Below are 18,244 nucleotides of genomic sequence, written 5' to 3'. Positions count from 1 at the left end.
CTCCCAGGTACCCCTTTCCCACTTGTGACTGCTTTCTTCTCCCTCCCAAGTGTGCCTGAGGTGTCCTCACTTGGGCACTTCAGCTTGCTGAACTTTTGAGTTCTATGGACTGTATCTTGGGGAGTCTGTACTTTTTCTTTGACTAATACAGACCTATTAGTATATACCATGCATATCCTTTTGGGTCTGAGTTACCTCACTCAGGATATTTTCTAGTTCCAACCATTTCCCTGCAAAACTCAGGATGTCCTCATAGTAGCTGAGTATTATTCCATTGTGTGAATGCACCAGATTTTCTGTATCCATTCTCCTTTTGTGGGATATCTGGGTTGTTTCCAGCTTCTGACTATCACAAATAAGGCCGCTATGAACATGTCCTCTGTGGCATGGTGGGACATCTTTTGGGTATATTCCCAAGAGTGGTATTGCTGGGTCTTTAGGTAGGTCTATTTCTAATTATCTGAGGAACATCCAAATTAATTCCCAGAGTGGTTGTACCAGTTTGCAATCTCACCAGCAATAGAGGAGTGTTCCTCCTTCTCCACATCCTCACCAACATGTATTGTCACCTGAGGTTTTGATCTCAGCCATTCTGATTGGTGTAAGGTAGAATCTCAGTGTCATTTTGATTTGCATTTCCCTGATCACTAAGGACTTTGAACATTTCTTAAAGTGCTTCTCTGCCATTAGATATTCCTCTGTTGTGAATTCTCTGTTTATTTCTATACCCCATTTTTTTGCTTAGGTTGTCTGTTGTTTTTGGTGGTTAGCTTCTTGAATTCTTTGTATATTTTGGATATTAGCCCTCTATCGAATGTGGGGTTAGTAAAGTTTTTTTTCTAATCTGTAGGTTGCTGATTTGTCTTATTGACTATATCCTCTGCCTTACAGAAGCTTTCCAGTTTCATGAGGTCCCATTTATCAATTCTTGATCTTAGAACATGAGCCACTGGAGATCTGTTTAGGAAATTTCCCTCTGTGCCAATGAGTTCAAGGCTCTTTCACACGTTCTCTTCTATTAGATTCAGTATACCTGGTTTTATGTTGAGGCCCTTGTTCCACTTCGACTTGAGCTTTGTTCAAATATGGTTCTAATTTCATTTTTCTACATACAGACAGCCAGTTAGACTAGCACCATTTAATGAAGATGCATTTATTCCCTTGTGTATTTTTGGCTTCTTTGTCAAAGATCAAGTGTGTGTAAGTGTGTGGTATTATTTTGGGTCTTTCATTTATTCCATTGAACAATGTGTCTGTCTCTGTACCAATACCATGCACATTTTATCACTATGGCTCTGTAGTAGAGCTTGAGGTCAGGGATGCTGATTCCACAGCAATTATTTTATTAAGAATTGTTTTCACTATTCTGGGTTTTTTGCATTTCAAGATGAATTTGAGAATTGCTCTTTCCGTGCTTTGAAGAATTGTGTTTGGATGTTGACAGGGATTGCACTGAATCTGTAGATTATCTTTGGTAAGATGGCCATTTTTACTATGCTAATTCTGCTAATCCATGAGCATGGGGTATCTCCCCCTATTTGAAATAGACATTTTAAAGGTATTTAAATATTTGTTTCAAGCATAATAAACCAGAGATTTTTAACAACAGATATACAAAAGCATATGTAGTTCTTAGTATTGAAGTAGTCATCAAGCTAAGCAGATATCATAACTTCACAGGAATAAGTTTACCATTACATGGTTATCAAACGGTAGACCAGACTCCAACATAAGTCGATGCCCTAACACCTCAACAAGGTTTCTTTAAATAGCTCTATTAAGAGAATCACTAACCACTCGTTTTTCTATACAATACTTGAATAGGATTTCTAAAACATATTATTGTTAAGCAGATAAAATATTTAACATGGAGATACTGTCCGTATAATAAGTGAAACAATGTATATGGTTGTAGAGAAATCACATCTTCGCCTAATTACTAATTAATATTCGATATTGTGTGTATCAGATTAATATTGTAATTCTATGGTGAAGTAATATAGTCTTGAAATTCCATTTCGAACATAAATAGTAAAAATTTGGCAGGATGCATGTGTTTAACCTATTTAAAACGTTATTCAGTGGAAGCCTTGTGCAGTATATATATGTATGAAACATTGTCTGGCTTCCTAACAATGTTTTCTGTGTCAGCTAAAATTAAAATGGGAAGCTTCTTTTATAAATCTAAACTTGCAAAGGAAGGTTGAAGTTTCATAGACATTGCCACATATAAACTACCAAGGTCGGGGCATGATTAATATTTTGAATATGTGTGCTTTATCATTTTTCTCACTCTGATAATGTTAAGATATTCAAGAGTAAGATATATCTATAGTTCTTTGCTTGCTAAACTTGTCCCTCCTGTTTTCAGGGAGCATTTCTCACCAGTAGTCAAGTGCAGTCTATTGTTCCATTTGTAACTATTACAACAACGCCACATTTTTATTTTGTCTGCCACCCAAACTATTCCCTTGCCATCTGCCTCAATCATGTTCTTTACTGCATTTCATTTTTACATTGAGGAATCTAAACAAAGATCACTTCTTTAATATATTAAAAGTCATTATATCTCTTCAGTCTTTTTAATCCTGAACAGTTTCTTAGCTTTAAAATATGAAAATGTGTAGTTGTGAATAACATGGTCTCTTCTTTTACTACAATGTTGCTTATTTTGAATTTGATGATTCTTTATTATTAGTCTTAAAATTTGATTTCTTTGCCAGTAAAGTGACCCATGTGAAATTGTGTTCTTTCAGGGTATTACCTACACAGGCATACAAGGTTGGTCTTTATTTTGTGTTAAAGGTTGGCTCTCATATTTTTATTGAGAACATTTTAGGTGATAGGCAATGCCTGATGTAATAGAAATATACAAGATCTTAATGAATTTTATCTGCTCTAATGAATTTCCAACCAGACTTTCATTAATTTTAAGCATTGAATTAGTTGATGGAGTGAAGATGTCTGATAGTAAAAATTATTCAAACCTTTGATAGTAGTTATAAAATTATTTAAGTTCTAATGAAATTACATATCGACTTGAAACATGGTATATGTGTGCACAGGCTAGCCATTGATGTTAAGACAATTCTCACAGAACTTTCTTTAAATAGTAAAATATCAAGTGTAGAATTGCACATTTATTCCTGTACATATGTATAGATTGTGAAAAAATTGTCATAGTCATCATCATCATCGTTGTCATCATCATCACCACCATGGTAATATGATTTTAGGGAAACTATAATCACATAGAACTACAGAGAAAGATTATTCTCTATTTTGTATAATGCTTTTAATGTTTAATAAACTAGAATTATCTTTACTTTGAAAATGAATTTCTGTTTGCCCAAAGAGAGTGTCAGCGTGCCTAACAGTGAGCTTGGTCTCTAAGGCAAGATCAATTGTAAGCAGAATCGTCATACCTGGACTTGGCTTGATGATTTTGGAGGGTGTGTTGCCCTAGACTGAACCTGAGAAAAGAATTTCAGATCCTCTGTGTCTAATAATCTTCATTAACATGCCTTCTTTACACATTTTCCCACTCACATTTTGTTGCTGATGTATCTGTTTAGTTTTCCATATAGGATGATGTCAATACCAGATCTTCTTGGTCCAAGAGGATCCTTAGGTCTAGATCCACCCACTTCAGAGAATTAAACTGTCAGTGTTTTTTTTCCGGAGCTGGGGACTGAACCCATGGCCTTGCACTTACTAGGCAAGCGCTCTACCGCTGAGCTAAATACCCAACCCCAAACTGTCAGTGTTTTGATATCTGCTTGCTACTTAGGCTTATCTTGAGTCTCTTTATAGAAACGACAGTCTCTTCTTCACTGTGTGTCTAAAGATATTTTCTCATCAGCCTATTAACTACAGCTTTTGGCCTTCTGTAAACTAGCCTGCATGTTCTTTCATACATTTTCTTCCTAAAAAGTACATGAATACTTTCTTCAATGGTAATTTGCATTCTTATGCTACATGTGAGAGTCTGAAGGTAGCTGGATGGTAAAGTGTGCTAGAAAGACTTTTTCATGTGAAAGATGAACAGTAAATAAACTCCCAAGATCTTGGCTTCTTAAATAATAAATAATAAAATACATTATTTACATGCTAGCTTAGTAATAAATTTAATTTATTTTGATTTCAACTATGTGTACACTGTGTACCACATTAGTCTGTCAGATAATATGTTAACTACTTCTACTAGTATATTGAGATTACACAAGCATAGTGAGCTATCTATGGGCTTTAGTCTATACCTGTTTGCTAGACTAGTCCCATTTGGTCTTGTGAAAAGCATACAAGCAAGCATTTGTTCTGCTCAAATGTGATCCAGTTCTCTGGGCTTCTGATTCCTTAGATATAAGTTTTAATTTAAAAAAATTTAAAATGGTTGCAACATTGTTCAGTTTTTACTTTTTAATTATACTGGGACATAACCTCAGCTATATTAGTATTCAAACATCTGGAAATCACTTGCACTCTTGCTATCTGCATTTCATGAGAAGAAATTATGTTTACTCAGGATCCTCCTATAAACTGGCTTGTGCTGAACATCAGTCTCTCTTAAAATATTTCTCATGTTCAATGTAGACTTTGTGTCTCTGCTTCTTTGCTTTAGCGGTAGCAGAATGTTCTTACTCTAAATATAAAATTATAAAAAAGCAAGAAACAATATTTTCTTTAATTAGCCTCTTCCTTTGGGGGTTTAGAAGAGAGGTTATGGCTTGACAAAGATCCTTCCCATCTGTTCCTGTTTGTTTGCTTTTATTTTGACTTCCTTTCGTTGTCTTATCAAATATCACATGAATCATTAACATTTGTTTTCATCGCTTGTTTTGGTTTCCTTTGCTTCACGTGATTAAGACATTATGTTGAAACAAGATTCAGGCTAACATATTTTATATTAACCTCATATTCTTTAGGTAAATATTAAACTTTCTAGATATATGATTTCATGTGTTTGCTTTCTTCTGTGTTAATATTTTCTTCTACTCCAGGATAGTAAAGAGCATGTGTGCATACAACTGTTTTGTTACAGCTGCAATCTTTGTCAGATTACATGTGTCTGATATAGGTTTTGAGTACATAGATGCAATTTTTAATAAAGCTACTTCATCATAAGACATACAGTTTTCAAGGCCTTTATGCAGAAGGTAGGTAGGTAAGAAATCCTTGTAGATGTTGGTTGGGGATCTCTATTTAAACCTAAAACGTCCTCTCCTATGTTTTATGATACTTTTTTATAATTCTCTTCTTGTACTAATATTCATTCCAAAGGCAAATGACATTCTCTTAAGACCTAATAAAACAATTTGAGATTGTTGTCATTTACATGTTATCTTTAAAAAAAGGATTTATTCATTTCATGTATATGAGTATATAAGCTGTAGTTGTCTTTAGACTCACCAGAAGAAGGCATTGTATCCCATTGCAGATGGTCTTGAGCCACCATATGGTTGCTGGGAATTGAACTTAGGACCTCTGGGAGATCAGTCAGTGCTTTTAATCTCCGAGCCATCTCTCTAGCTCAATACATGTTATCTTTTGTGATGAAATTATGTTAAACTATGTGATTAAGAGAATGATACATTACTACATTTATAAAACTTATTTCATTAAATAGTAATGTTTTATATCATTAGAGATTATAGGCCCAAAACTAAACTTACTTTTCAAGCACAAAACAACAGATCTCCTTTTGCTCACACCTTATTCATAAAAACTAATCTTATATAAAATACATGTTTTGTTAGGGTTTCATTGCTGTGAAGAGATACCATGACCGAGGAAACTCTTATAAGGACAATGTTTAATTGGTGCTGGCTTACAGGTTCAGAGGTTCAATCCAGTATCATCAAGATGGGAATGTGGCAGCATCCAGGCAGGCATAGTGAGGAAGGAACTGAGAGGTCTACATCTTCATCTGAAGGCCATTAGGAGAAGACTGACTTCCAGGTAGCTAGAATGAGGGTCTTAGAGCCCATTCCCACAGTGACACACCTACCAATAGTACCACTCCACGGGCCAAGCATATTTGAACCATGACATTCCACTCTATGGCCCTGATTGGCTTGTTCAAACTCATGATTCTATGAGGGCCACACATAGCCACTGCATAATGCCAACTACATTTAGTCCAACTTCAAAAATCCCACAGTCTGTAACAGTTTCAACAACGTTAAAAGTCTAAAGTTGAGTCTTACTTGATGTTCATCAAATCATTTAGCTGTAATCTATAAAATCAAGATCAAACGCAGATCACATACCTCCGACATCACAGAGTATATATTACCATTCCAAAATGTCATAGTGAGGAAATTCTGGACCAAAGCAAGACCAAAATCCAGCTGGATAAATTCCAAACTCTGCATCTCCTTGTCTGACGTCAAAGCGCTCTTCAGATCTCCAATTCCTTTCATCTTTGTTGACTAAAAGAAATTTCTTTCTCTTGGGCTGACCCCACTCCCTGCTAGATTTCTCAGCAGGTATGCATTGCTCTGACATCTGTAATATCTTGGGTCTCCAAGGCAACTTTAATGTTAAAGCTTTCTGTTCCAATGTCTGGGATTCACACTCGATGCTGTGGGCTTCTCAAAAGGTCTTGGTTACTTCTTGAGCTCTGCCCCCTGTAGCACTCTAGGCTCTGGCTGTTTCCACTCCGCTGCTGCTGCTGCTGTGCTTGGTGGCGATCACTTGGTACTGATAGCTCCAATACAATGGGGTCTTCGGCTGTAACTAGGCTTCACCAATAGCTTCTCATAGGCTCTCTCCCTGGTGCCAAGCCTCAAACTCTTTGCATGCAGTCCTAGTCTGTCAAGTGTACCTGAGTTTGGACCTTCATCAATGGCTTCTCACAGTACTAAATATTAGGTGCTCTCATAACCAGACTCAGGCCCCTAGAGAGGATGTAAATAAGTAGTCCATGAGGAAGTATACTATACTACTAAGAAACCTAATGAGTTTGCTAATTTATTGAAGAAGAACTTTGGAGAATATGTGTGGGAATGGATTTTAAGGGTGTGAAATAATGATGGAAAGAACACAAAACTCGGCTTAATTTATATCTGAATAAAGTTTCTGGTTTTACTATGTAAGCTTCCATAGTGAAAAAAAAAAAAAAACAGAGTCAGAAGTTGGTTTGTATGGCTGACTGGTGCTTATCAGAAATGGCCTACTGAAAAGGAGTAGAAGGTACCTGATAATCCTTGGCTAAGTGTTGATGAGGGGACTTTAAGGCTCAGGGAAATTGCAATGCTAGAGTGGGTACACTGTGCAAAACCTAATCCTCCACAATGAGAAGGCTAGGAAGACATGCTCTTCCTAAATCCTGTAACATGCAAAATGGTGAGGGGGCACCGGCATATTTGAAGAGTTTTTCCTTGTGCCAGACATTAAGGTTGGAGAGGCTGCAGCTCAAATAAATAAATTAAATGTAATGGTTTTGAGTGGGTCCCGAGGTAGCAGGGGCCAGGTGCCAGTATTAAATCACCAGAGGCAAGGTGATCATAGTTATTACAATAGGCAGAGCAAACAGACAATGTTCACAATGACTTAATCCATCATGGTAAGCATAAGTGAGGTGAATTTTAAAATGGCATAACTTGTATGGACCTTTGGTACTGGCTAATCAGTGATGGTGTTTCTAGGCATGAAATAGATAGGAAGGTTGCATTGGATCAAGGCAAAAGGCAATTTTAGCCAGTGAATCAATCTCCAGCCTTGAGCCCATTTGCAGACTCAGGACGCATTAAATGAAATGGTGGCCAGGTTAATCCTTAAATGAAGTGGTGGCCAGTTTCGCCTGAGGAAGGACCATGGTAAGGACTTGAGTGAAGTCCTAGGTTTGAGCCTTAACATCATGTAAATAGACAGGGGCATGTGACACATCCTGTAATGTCAGCACTCAGAGAGTAAGCAGGTGCATCATAAATTTGTGGTCATCCTCAACTAAAAATAAGTTTGAGACCAACTGGGCCAGATGAGACACTGCCTCTAAGATAAACAAACAGAAGAAAACTGGCTTCTAGGCAGCAAGGAGCAGGGTCTCAAGGCCTCCACAATAACACACTTCCTCCAACAAGGACATGCATCCTAATTGTGACACTGACTGGGGCAAGCATATTCAAACCACCACAATCCACAAACTTAATATTGTCTGTTTTTATGATTTTTAACATTAGTATCAAACTCTGAGGCCATGCTAGATTTCGTGTTAGATTGTTCGAACATTTGCCTAGCATTTCAAGACCGTGAGTGCAATTTTCAGAACAAAAAAAAAAAGCAAGACCTTAATCAAGTTCATTTTTACAAAGATATTTAAAATATTTCTTCATTTTGTTACGTGTAGATTTAAATCTGCATAATAAGAAGCAGCATACGAAAATACACACCTGTGATAAACTATTCAGTGATCAAGATACTTTCTTGTATACCAAATTCTGGCTGCCACTATCAAATCAGAATGAACTTGGAAACTATTAGGAATTTGTAATTTAAATAGTTTCGCTCAACCCGTACTCCCAAATGCTTTTAATTAGAGCAGACTTTTTAATTAAGTACTCCCATGCACAGAGTTTAGCCTGGTGATTTTCCTGTCATATCAACCTCCCATACAAAACCAAATAATCATTGTGTCACAGGAAAATCTGGGCTTGCTTTCTTGAAACTGGAATGTAAAATCTCCAGTTTGGGTTGCAAGCTACTCAGACTAAAGGGAAAACCTGGACCCTGGAGCAGAACAAAATGGATGAACTATGATCGGGGAGTGCAAGGCAGAGACTGAGTTTCTTCCAGTGTTCAATTAAGGAAAGGATACATAAAGGAATGGACACAGAATCTATATCCTAGTACTCTCAGACCATTGCCTTTCACATTTGTTGTTCTGTGATACCGTGTGAGACGCTAAGATTCCTCGTGAACTCTGATTCTTTTTTGGGTAAAACAATACAAATATCTGTATTTTTAGTTACAGGGAAGTGTAGACAACAATATTCTTATCAATTAGAATTTTGTTTTGTTCATTCAAGGTATTTTTATCATATTCACTTCATCCTAAATCCAGGTCCCCAAATTGCTCTGAAATCCGTTTTTATTTTCAAATATTTTAATAACCTAGTACTATTTGTGCTGCCCATATATATTCTCATGGGTGTGGGATTATATGCTAGAGCATAGTCCACCTACCGGGTGACCTTTAACAAAACTGCATCTCCTTTCCCCAGAAGCCATCAGCTGTCAGTAGCTTCTAGTGGGGTGAGAGGCTTGTGGTACCGTCCCCACTTCATGCTGGTTCAATCTACTGTAGATCTTGAGCCGGCACCCACAGCTGCTGTGAGTTCATGAGCTGAGTGGGACTATCATATGCAGAATATACCGATCCTCCAGTCTCACCTGCTTAATCTTCCAGAATGGTCTGGGAATCTTGTGGGAGTGGGTAGAGGGTCATATAAATGTCCCATTTTTAGCTGAGCTTCACAGGGACATATCCTGTGAAGTATTACCAGTTGTGAGTTTTGGTTTTAAATACTGGACACAGTAACCAGGAACTGTGATCAAATTCAAGAGCATCACTGTCCCATGTGTTTAGAGAGTCGAATTAGGAGGACAATTTGATGCTATGTCCATTTAGCAAAATAATAGAACTTTATCCTTGGGACCTACAAGCCATGAGTTCTTGGCTAGTTTTTCCATCATCAGGCATACCCTTCCTCCTGTGGTCCTAGCCTTAAATCCAATCAGAACACAGTTGATAAACCCAATACATTTGTGCCCTGGAAATATATCCATGTGATTCATACGTTCAATTCTTGGGAATATCTTATCACATTGGTCATGATAACTTTCATTCCTCCAGCTTCCTGCAGAGAACTTTGCGCTATTATAAAGGAAGGATCCTGATCCGTATCAACTTAATTTTGCTGTCTTGTTTCAGTAAAGTATGTACTCTCTGAAGCAATAGGGTCTTACCATGGTAATATGGCAGGCCACCCGTGACAATCACAATTGCTTGCATTGTTTAGGGGATCTCCAGGACAAATATGACCAGTAATCGGGAGGAAGTTTAAACATCTGTCAATGAGATTTTAATTTGTCAACTTCTAACTTCAGAGAGAAACATTCTCTCTCATGTAGGAAAACAGAAAATCAATCTCTTCTATATAAATGTGTGTGTGTGTGTGTGTGTGTGTGTGTGTGTGTGTGTGTGTGTGAAGTTCATGAAGTAGTAAATTTCCACAAGGCCTTTTCAAATCCTTCTTTGTGTTATCTCTGCACTTCACAGCCATCTCTGCTACCTTACTCTTCAATGTACCGCCACACTTAAGACTTAGCAACCTCTAATGGGTCTGGGGAAATGTTATCCCTGTGGATAAATAATCACTGTTGCTGATTTCTTTGAGATTAAAGTTTTTATTCTTTTGAATTGTGCATCTTGCAATACTTTCGGTAGAGTTTACTCAGCATCAGGAATAGAGGTTTTTCTGTGGCTGCGTTACACAGAAATACATAAACATAGTATAGATAATGGTGGCGGGATACTTGAAGGAGGTTATCTAGCCAGGGGTTATGAATAAAGCATGGTGCACCAAGCCAACCTTAGGACTGGAGAGTTTACCCTCCAGTGACTAAGAGTACTTCCCGTTCTGTAATAGGATAGACACTTGGTTCCTAGCACCTCAATCAGACATCTCATAACCTTCTGTAACTTCAAATCCAAGAGACCTGATGCCCTCTTATGGCTTCTGTGAGGCATATATATATATATATACATATATATATGTACATATATATATGTACATATATATATTCACTTACACATGCAAACACATGTAAATAAAACAGTTGATATGGGCTTGCATTTTAACATTTAGTAGTAATTTATTTAAATGTTTAAATACAAGCTTTGCAACATCCTGGTTACTGTTATCACGTACTCATTGCTTCTTCAAAAGTTTAACATTTGGGCTGGTGAGATGACTCGCTATGTAAGGGTGCTTACCTGATGATTTGGTTTCATTTCCCTTAACACACATGGTGGAAGGAGAAGACTGACTCCTGTAGTTGTCGACTGATGGCCCCACCATGTACACCCATGAAGGGTGGGGCGCGCACACAAATCCACATGTGCGCATACACACATCCACATAGCAAATATTCTAAGAAGCTTAACATGTGCTACATCAAAACATCTAAGGCAAGCACTGCGATAATCAACTGCTTCTAGCATCGGCAGGAACAGACAGATGGCTAATTTGTTTCTGTTGGAATTACTAGTTTGGAGGTTCAGAGAAGTTTTGTAGTGGATACAGATGGACAAGTGAGAGTCAGTCCACTCTAAATTACAAAATTTGAATAGGAAGGAGAAAGATAAACTGAATGGAGAACGTACTAACGTTCCAGGTTTATAAAAACATAGCTGAGTTAGTCTAGACAAAACAGAGCTTGATGTTGGTTACCATGGATGTACAGGACCGACATGTTTCATCATTGAAGTAATACTCTACTTCTACGAATCATGCTAATGGAAACCACAACAGAATTATGCAACTCGGCCAAATCGTTATTTCTATGACATAAAAAAAATGCTTTACCGTTGAAAGAAGCCTTGTACTAATTACTATCTAAACCTGCTGTGAATTGTGGGACAGCACTTCAGTGAGGTGCAGAAACACTTTCCTAGCATTCTGTTCTAGATTGTTCCTAATTCTTTCTGGATTGAGTTTAGAAACCACCCCTTTGCACACATTTAAGCTGATACGTATTTTTCAAGGTTTGCAAAGGTTACTTTTTTGATCATCCTACCCTTGCAGCTGTATGAGCTTGAATAGCCTAGTAAGAGCACCAGTGGAAGGGGAAGCCCTGGGTCCTGCTAAGACTGAACCCCCAGTGAACTAGATTGTTGGGGGGAGGGCGGCAATGGGGGGAGGATGGGGAGGGGAACACCCATAAAGGAGGGGAGTGGGAGGGGGGAGGGGGATGTTTGCCCGGAAACCGGGAAAGGGAATAACACTCAAAATGTAAATAAGAAATACTCAAGTTAATAAAAAAAAAAGAAAGAAAGAAATTCTTCATAGACATCTGAAATGTATCCCACAGAAAGGACAGGTTAGAGTGTAACATAGCCGAAAAAAATGTACTTATGGTTTGTTTATATTTTGCACTGGATAATTAATTTCTTATTTTTATTTCTGTTTCATTCATATGGTTTATACAATATGTCCAAGATTTCACTATTTTTTTTATTTCCCAAGGAATTATATTTTAACCTTCATTAATATATTTATATCCTAACTTATATTTATTCAATTCATCTCACTTCGATAAAAAAAATAACAAGTCTACTTTATTGATGGCTAAAATAACATGGGTGGCTTTCATGAAAACAGTAACACATGTGCACAATAGTTACATCACACAGCAGATTTAACAACTCTGCTAGAGAGGGAGCAGAGCCTCTGGCTTTCATGACAGAGACACACCTGAGTGCATTCTCAGAAAATTTGGTTCTGCAAGCTTGGTGGAAGTAATTGTCATTCAACAGAAAGTCACTAGCTTTGCATATCAGTAATGCACACACACATATACACATACTCTTATCTATTTTCTGAGTGGTCTGGAACTGATATCATTGTAGCAAATATATATTTATGAGAAATAAAAATTCTGTATCCTTCTTGATCCTACAAAATCACAGAATTATGAAATTAATTTTGAGAATATATGGAAACCGTCACATCCCGAGCAAATGAAAGTAAAATAAAGACCAGAGTTTCATACCAAATTTCATGTGTCCTATATCCTCATTTGCCCCTTGAATACTGTGCCACTAATTACGTTTATCATTTGTTTCAGATGGAAGGCTGTATTTGAAAACTACCGTCATGTACTGATCACTTCGTGTTGAAGAAACCCTGTCATCTACTACAGAACTCTGGAGGCCGACACTCATCGTTGGAAAGTTCAGGAGAAAAACAAAGTCCGTATAAAAGAACTTCTTTCAATTTTGTGTGTTAACGCTCTTTGTCATTTAAGTATTCCACAACAGCAGAAAAGTTTCCTCCATTGAGTTGTTTCACCTGTGGTTCACACCAGAGACTGAGAACGTTTGTAGATGTACACATATCAACCTCCTTACACTTATTAACTCTCCTGTGCTGCTGGACACTTGTGTACAGAGTTAAAGGCAGGTCTGAGGAAGACCAAGCGTTGGTTTGTTTTCTTTTCCTCCTTAATGGAATGAACCATTTTCTTTTCCTCTTCTGACAGTTCTGTAACCGAGCACATCAACTGACTTCGTAGCAGTGTTCACCCAGACTTACAGAATTGTGTCCCACAGAAACCAGCAAGAATATATGGGATGAACTCTTAAGGGGCGTAAAGGATTCTGGGGTGGGAGGGAACGAGAGAAGTAAGAGTATTCTGTTACATGCAATTTTAAACTCTACTATAATTGCAGGTTTTGTCCTGAAGACCTTTTTCATATACTTTCTGAAAGACCAACAAACAGATGTTAACGACTCAATGAAATTACATTTTGCATATCTGAAAAAGAAGCATTGAATATAAGCCAAACGGTTTCACTGATGGTCTCTTTTTCTTAAAGATAAAATATATATATAAATATATATATAAAATATAACATGTTTTCATTCCAAACTGGTAGCGGTATATAGGATTAAAAATAATAATGTTGCTTCTTTATCCAAATGGTTGGTCACATGTACAATATATAAACATAAAACTCACAGAAAGGGATTATGTATGCAGTAGTATACTAGCGTTTAGGAAATGAAAATTTTAGAAAATATGTTTTGTCACCCTGTTGGTCAGAAAGATGTCTTTCTGGTTTTAACGCATGCAGGCATGTAAATATTTGTCTGGAGTCACAGTATTAATGAATGAGATCTTATGCATCTGGTGACATCAGAACTCTGTGTCGGCCATTTTTATTTGTATATTGATCCCTGGTGAGTGCCCCAAACTGCACTTCAGAGGATGAATTGTGGCTGACCAGTAAATCAAAACACCAGAGATATTTTTATATGTTAATGTCATATTATGTTAATGTTGCTGAAAAACAAAACTTAACAAGCCCTTGGTGTATTGGTCCGAAACCATGTAGCCCTGAGTGGTGAAGGTAAAGTGTGCAGTGCTTCTCACCCTGTTCAGAGGTGGGTGGGTCTACATGTTCTTTTCACTGTCGTTTGGAAAGTTACAGTATGTGTTTTCATATCTGTGCATATAACTGGAAGTAAAGCTTCAAACAGAGCTCATCCCATGCTGAAGTTACCTTTGCGTTTATACATTGGGAGTAACCGTTCTGAAGACGTACATAAGTCACGCAGTTGCTCTACACTTTGATTTCCTGTCATTTTGAAGTTTTGTGATTATAATATTTTTATGACCATAAAAAAACAAAATAATCATTCTAAAGAAGCTAGCACCAGTGTTTAAGGATAGTTTTGATTGGGTAATTATTATTTGGTTAAGAATAAAACATGTCCTATTATGGATGTCACTGAGCTCCTATAATTTTTAGTCTTCCTTGCAGTTCTGAAACCTAACTAATTCTTGGCTGTAACTTGCTATTAACTGTTTAAGTTCATTTTTTTAATACAGCAAAGGGTTATATGTACAGTTCTTTTAGCTTGCATTAAAGGGGAGTAATATTTTAATTTAAAATATTGTTAGTAACTGCTTTGTAGAAACGGTTTGCTGAGCATAATTCTTCCATGGTCATGTTTTGTTGTTTGAGCAAAAGAGATTCTATTCTTACTTACATGTATTTTTGTTGGTTTTTCCCTACATACAGTCTTTAAATGATTACGATTCTTAAAATTGGATGGATTTTTGGAAAGGTTGGGCGTCATAATTTTTCTTTTTAACAGTCTGCTTTTTTTTTTGTTTGTTTTTTAAGACTACAACTTACGTAGGTAGGAGAGTTTGCCATTGCTCTGCTCCTGGCAAATGGGGTAAATAGTTTTAAAATATGTACGCGAAAGACCTCTGAGAATGCTTTAGTGTTTGGTTCAGCGTAAAAGGAAATTTTAGGATTGAAGACAAAAGCTGTCCACTATATGTTAAGAGACTCTTATTAACCGTTGTAAATATTGCAATTCACAAAATGTTATTGTAAGTTTGTAACTTAATTTTTCCCTCTTTTTAGTTAAACAGGTTTGTTTAGGAATTTGTGTTTTGGTGTAAGCAAGTAAAATTGTGCCCATTTTATGGTTCCCATGCTTTTGTAATCTTACAAATATTAACGTCTAGTTGTTCTATATTATAACCATATTTGCGCTCTATGCAAGCCCTCGGAACAGAACATACTCATCTTCATGTAGGACCTATGAAAATTGTCTATTTTTATCTATATATTTAAAGTTTTCTAAAAATGAAAAAAGGTTATTACGAATTTTGTTGTACAAAATCTGTACAAAAATCTGTTTTTACATCATAATGCAAGAATTGGAAATTTTTCTATGGTAGCCTAGTTATTTGAGCCTGGTTTCAATGTGAGAACCACGTTTACTGTTATTGTATTTAATTTTCTTTTTCTTTTCAACAATCTCCTAATAAAAATGTCTGAAATCGCCTTGTGACTTTATTTACCGTTTGTCTTTATTATACTTTCTGAGATGCATTACTTTGAAGGAATATTTACTTTCTAATGGGAGGCATCGAAAAACAACATAAGTCAGCTCTTTGCAATGCTCAGGGAGCTTTGCTCAATGATTTTATTTAACATGCAACCGCTTCTATCTCTAATATGAATTACTGTGGTGAAAACATCATAAAAGCACACTCTGTAGTTATTGTTTAACAAGCAGATTTTCCATATTTTGTTTCTTGCCAGCTAAGCAAACTGCCCACATATACATGATTTATTTATGTACATTTCTCAGTTTATGAAGCTGTTATTTGTACCTTTTTCCTTTATCTTCTTATATTCCCATGATTCTTATTTTACAAAGCCTTGTGGTGAATAACATAGAGCAGACATGTTGATGCAACAAAATATATAATTCGCATGTCTGTGAGAGTGCGGATCTGTAACTCTAACTCTGTGCTTTTCTTTCAACCGTAACAGCAGGAAAATACCATTAGTTACTTGAAATTATAATACCCTTTAACAATCTATAAATACTTTAATCGTTATTTGAAAATATATTGGGTTGTTACTTATGTGAAGATCCTAAAATATTCATGTGAGAATGGAAAATTTCATTTTTTCCTTGGTCAAAGTGAATGACCTGAGTTCATGAATATTAACAAAATATAGTTTTTCTTAATAAAACTACATGTGTATATAACCATTACTAATAATTTTGCCTTTAGTCATTACCTATTTATGCCAGTAAGAATTATGTTAAAAATGTCATAAAAATATCTGTAAGCTAAGTGGTTTTGTGGTAATTTAGATTTTCTTTCTGTGTTATTGTTCCAGAATAATCTTACAAATAGAAATCATTTGGGCTGCATTTTAAGATACAGAAAGTAAAGATTTTAATAGAATGAATTGTATTTTACTCCCTTGAAAAAATATGTAGAAAGTATCAGTTTTCCTCGTGTACATGCTTGTTACCTAGATTTTTGTTTAATATCCAAAATTAGTAGAGAAAATATGAACCAATCCTCATTTATTTATTAATTAAAAAGATTCACAAATATGGCCTTTCTGCTTCAAAAAGTACTGTGCTGCTGTAATGGTCCAATGATCGAATGTCCCAATGAATGTCTAATTTTGTTGGAATAGGGAATTTTACAGGGATAAGATCAAAAGATGTGCATATCCTTTGTACTATAGTGGAAATCAATAGATATTACTGGAGTATTTACTAAGACATTTTCACACCAGGTAGTTATTCCCTAGTAACTTTTTAGTTTTACTTCTAGATAATAGCAAAAGATTATGTGACAAAAGGATAAGAATTTTAAAATGGTAAATACATGTATTTTCTAATAAATATACCAGCACATCTGTTATTCTCTTCATGGTATTTGTTCATGCATTTCAACTTCTTATCAATGATCAAACCCTTTAAAGGTAAGTAACACATTCAGTCTCACACAAAAACAATGTTATAAACCAATTCCAAATGTATTTAGAAGATTGGCAATGAATGTACGATATTTAAGTCTTACTATTCAACATGTATGTACTGCTAGTGTAAGTAATGGTCTAAAATGATTCGAACACAGCCTAAGTTACTAAATCCTAATTCTGTGACAAGGTAATGAATAAACAGTAGAATCATAGCCTTATTTACATTTTATCTATAAGCTAGAAATGAGTTAGACAAGTAATCAGGTAGGACTCCTTTGGTTCTAGTAAGACAAAATTCTGAAATGTTAAGAACCCCAAGGAACCAGTTACAAAAATTAAGCTGTGCAGATGGAAACTCAGGGTAGTCAGGGAGTAATGCCAAGGGGCCAAGTTTCGAAGACCTCACGTCTCCACTTTTTTCCCTCTGCCCAGTGACTCTGCCTGTTTTTCCTCTTAAGGTAGATAGGCTTTCTTCTCTTGGTCATTCATTATTTACTCTTCTAATATTCGGGAACTTTAGGCTCACACTACATAAGCAAACGAATTACTTTCTCTTCATTGTTTAAGCTACACTACCTGACTGACTCTCCATTGCTAGGTGCATGGCTATAAGATATATTGGCGGGATATGAGATGCATTTAAGGAATTTTAAAGACTGTTGTGCTTACTGAATTTCTGCACAATTTCAGGTTCCTTCGTGGGAATGAATATCTGATGAATACCTAAGTTAGCAACCAGAATATGAGTTACAGTGACAGTATAGAATATGATTATTGGATCTGCTGCTGTAGAAAAGGAGAGAGCAGTTGTGAGATAAGCATTATGAATTATGAGTAAGTCTGATCCCAGTTCCACTTACCATACATGTAGCCATTGTAGAGGCATCCTCCTTCTAAAGGTTCCTTATTTTTCTTTCATTCTTTTTAATGGAAATACATTCTTCTCTCAGACAAAACATTCTGACCTTTCATCCACTCCTACTACCTCTCCCTACAGCCCTCTCCCCCATTTCCCTTCAGAAAAGTGTGATTCTCCAAGGCACCACAACAAGGAGGACAAGAGAGGACAAAATAAGACAGGGCAAAACCCCTTGTACTATAACTGGACCCAAAGACAATTTATAGGAGAAAAAGTTTCAACAGCAGGCAATAGAGTTGGAGACACACTTGGTCTCACAGTTCGGAGTCCCATGAAAATAC

At 36.3% G+C, this 18,244-nt stretch overlaps 1 protein-coding gene across 2 annotated transcripts in view; it reads left to right on the top strand.

Moving 5' to 3' along the window:
* Dach1 (dachshund family transcription factor 1) overlaps window positions 1-15,592 on the top strand; it is a 388,024-nt gene extending 372,432 nt beyond the window's left edge. For both annotated transcript variants that reach the window (XM_087585831.1, NM_001427593.1), the window contains one exon: window positions 12,853-15,592. In XM_087585831.1, the coding sequence (XP_087441957.1) occupies window positions 12,853-12,890 (38 nt within the window). In that variant the 3' untranslated portion in view covers window positions 12,891-15,592. The remainder of the gene's footprint in view (window positions 1-12,852) is intronic.
* Window positions 15,593-18,244: the final 2,652 nt, after the last annotated feature.

This window comes from Rattus norvegicus, chromosome 15, assembly GCF_021556685.1.
Source record: "Rattus norvegicus strain SHRSP/BbbUtx chromosome 15, alternate assembly SHRSP_T2T, whole genome shotgun sequence".
Taxonomy (NCBI): Eukaryota; Metazoa; Chordata; class Mammalia; order Rodentia; family Muridae; genus Rattus; species Rattus norvegicus.
The sequence above is the reverse complement of the archived record's forward strand: the minus strand, read 5'-3'. Positions and strand labels throughout refer to the sequence as shown.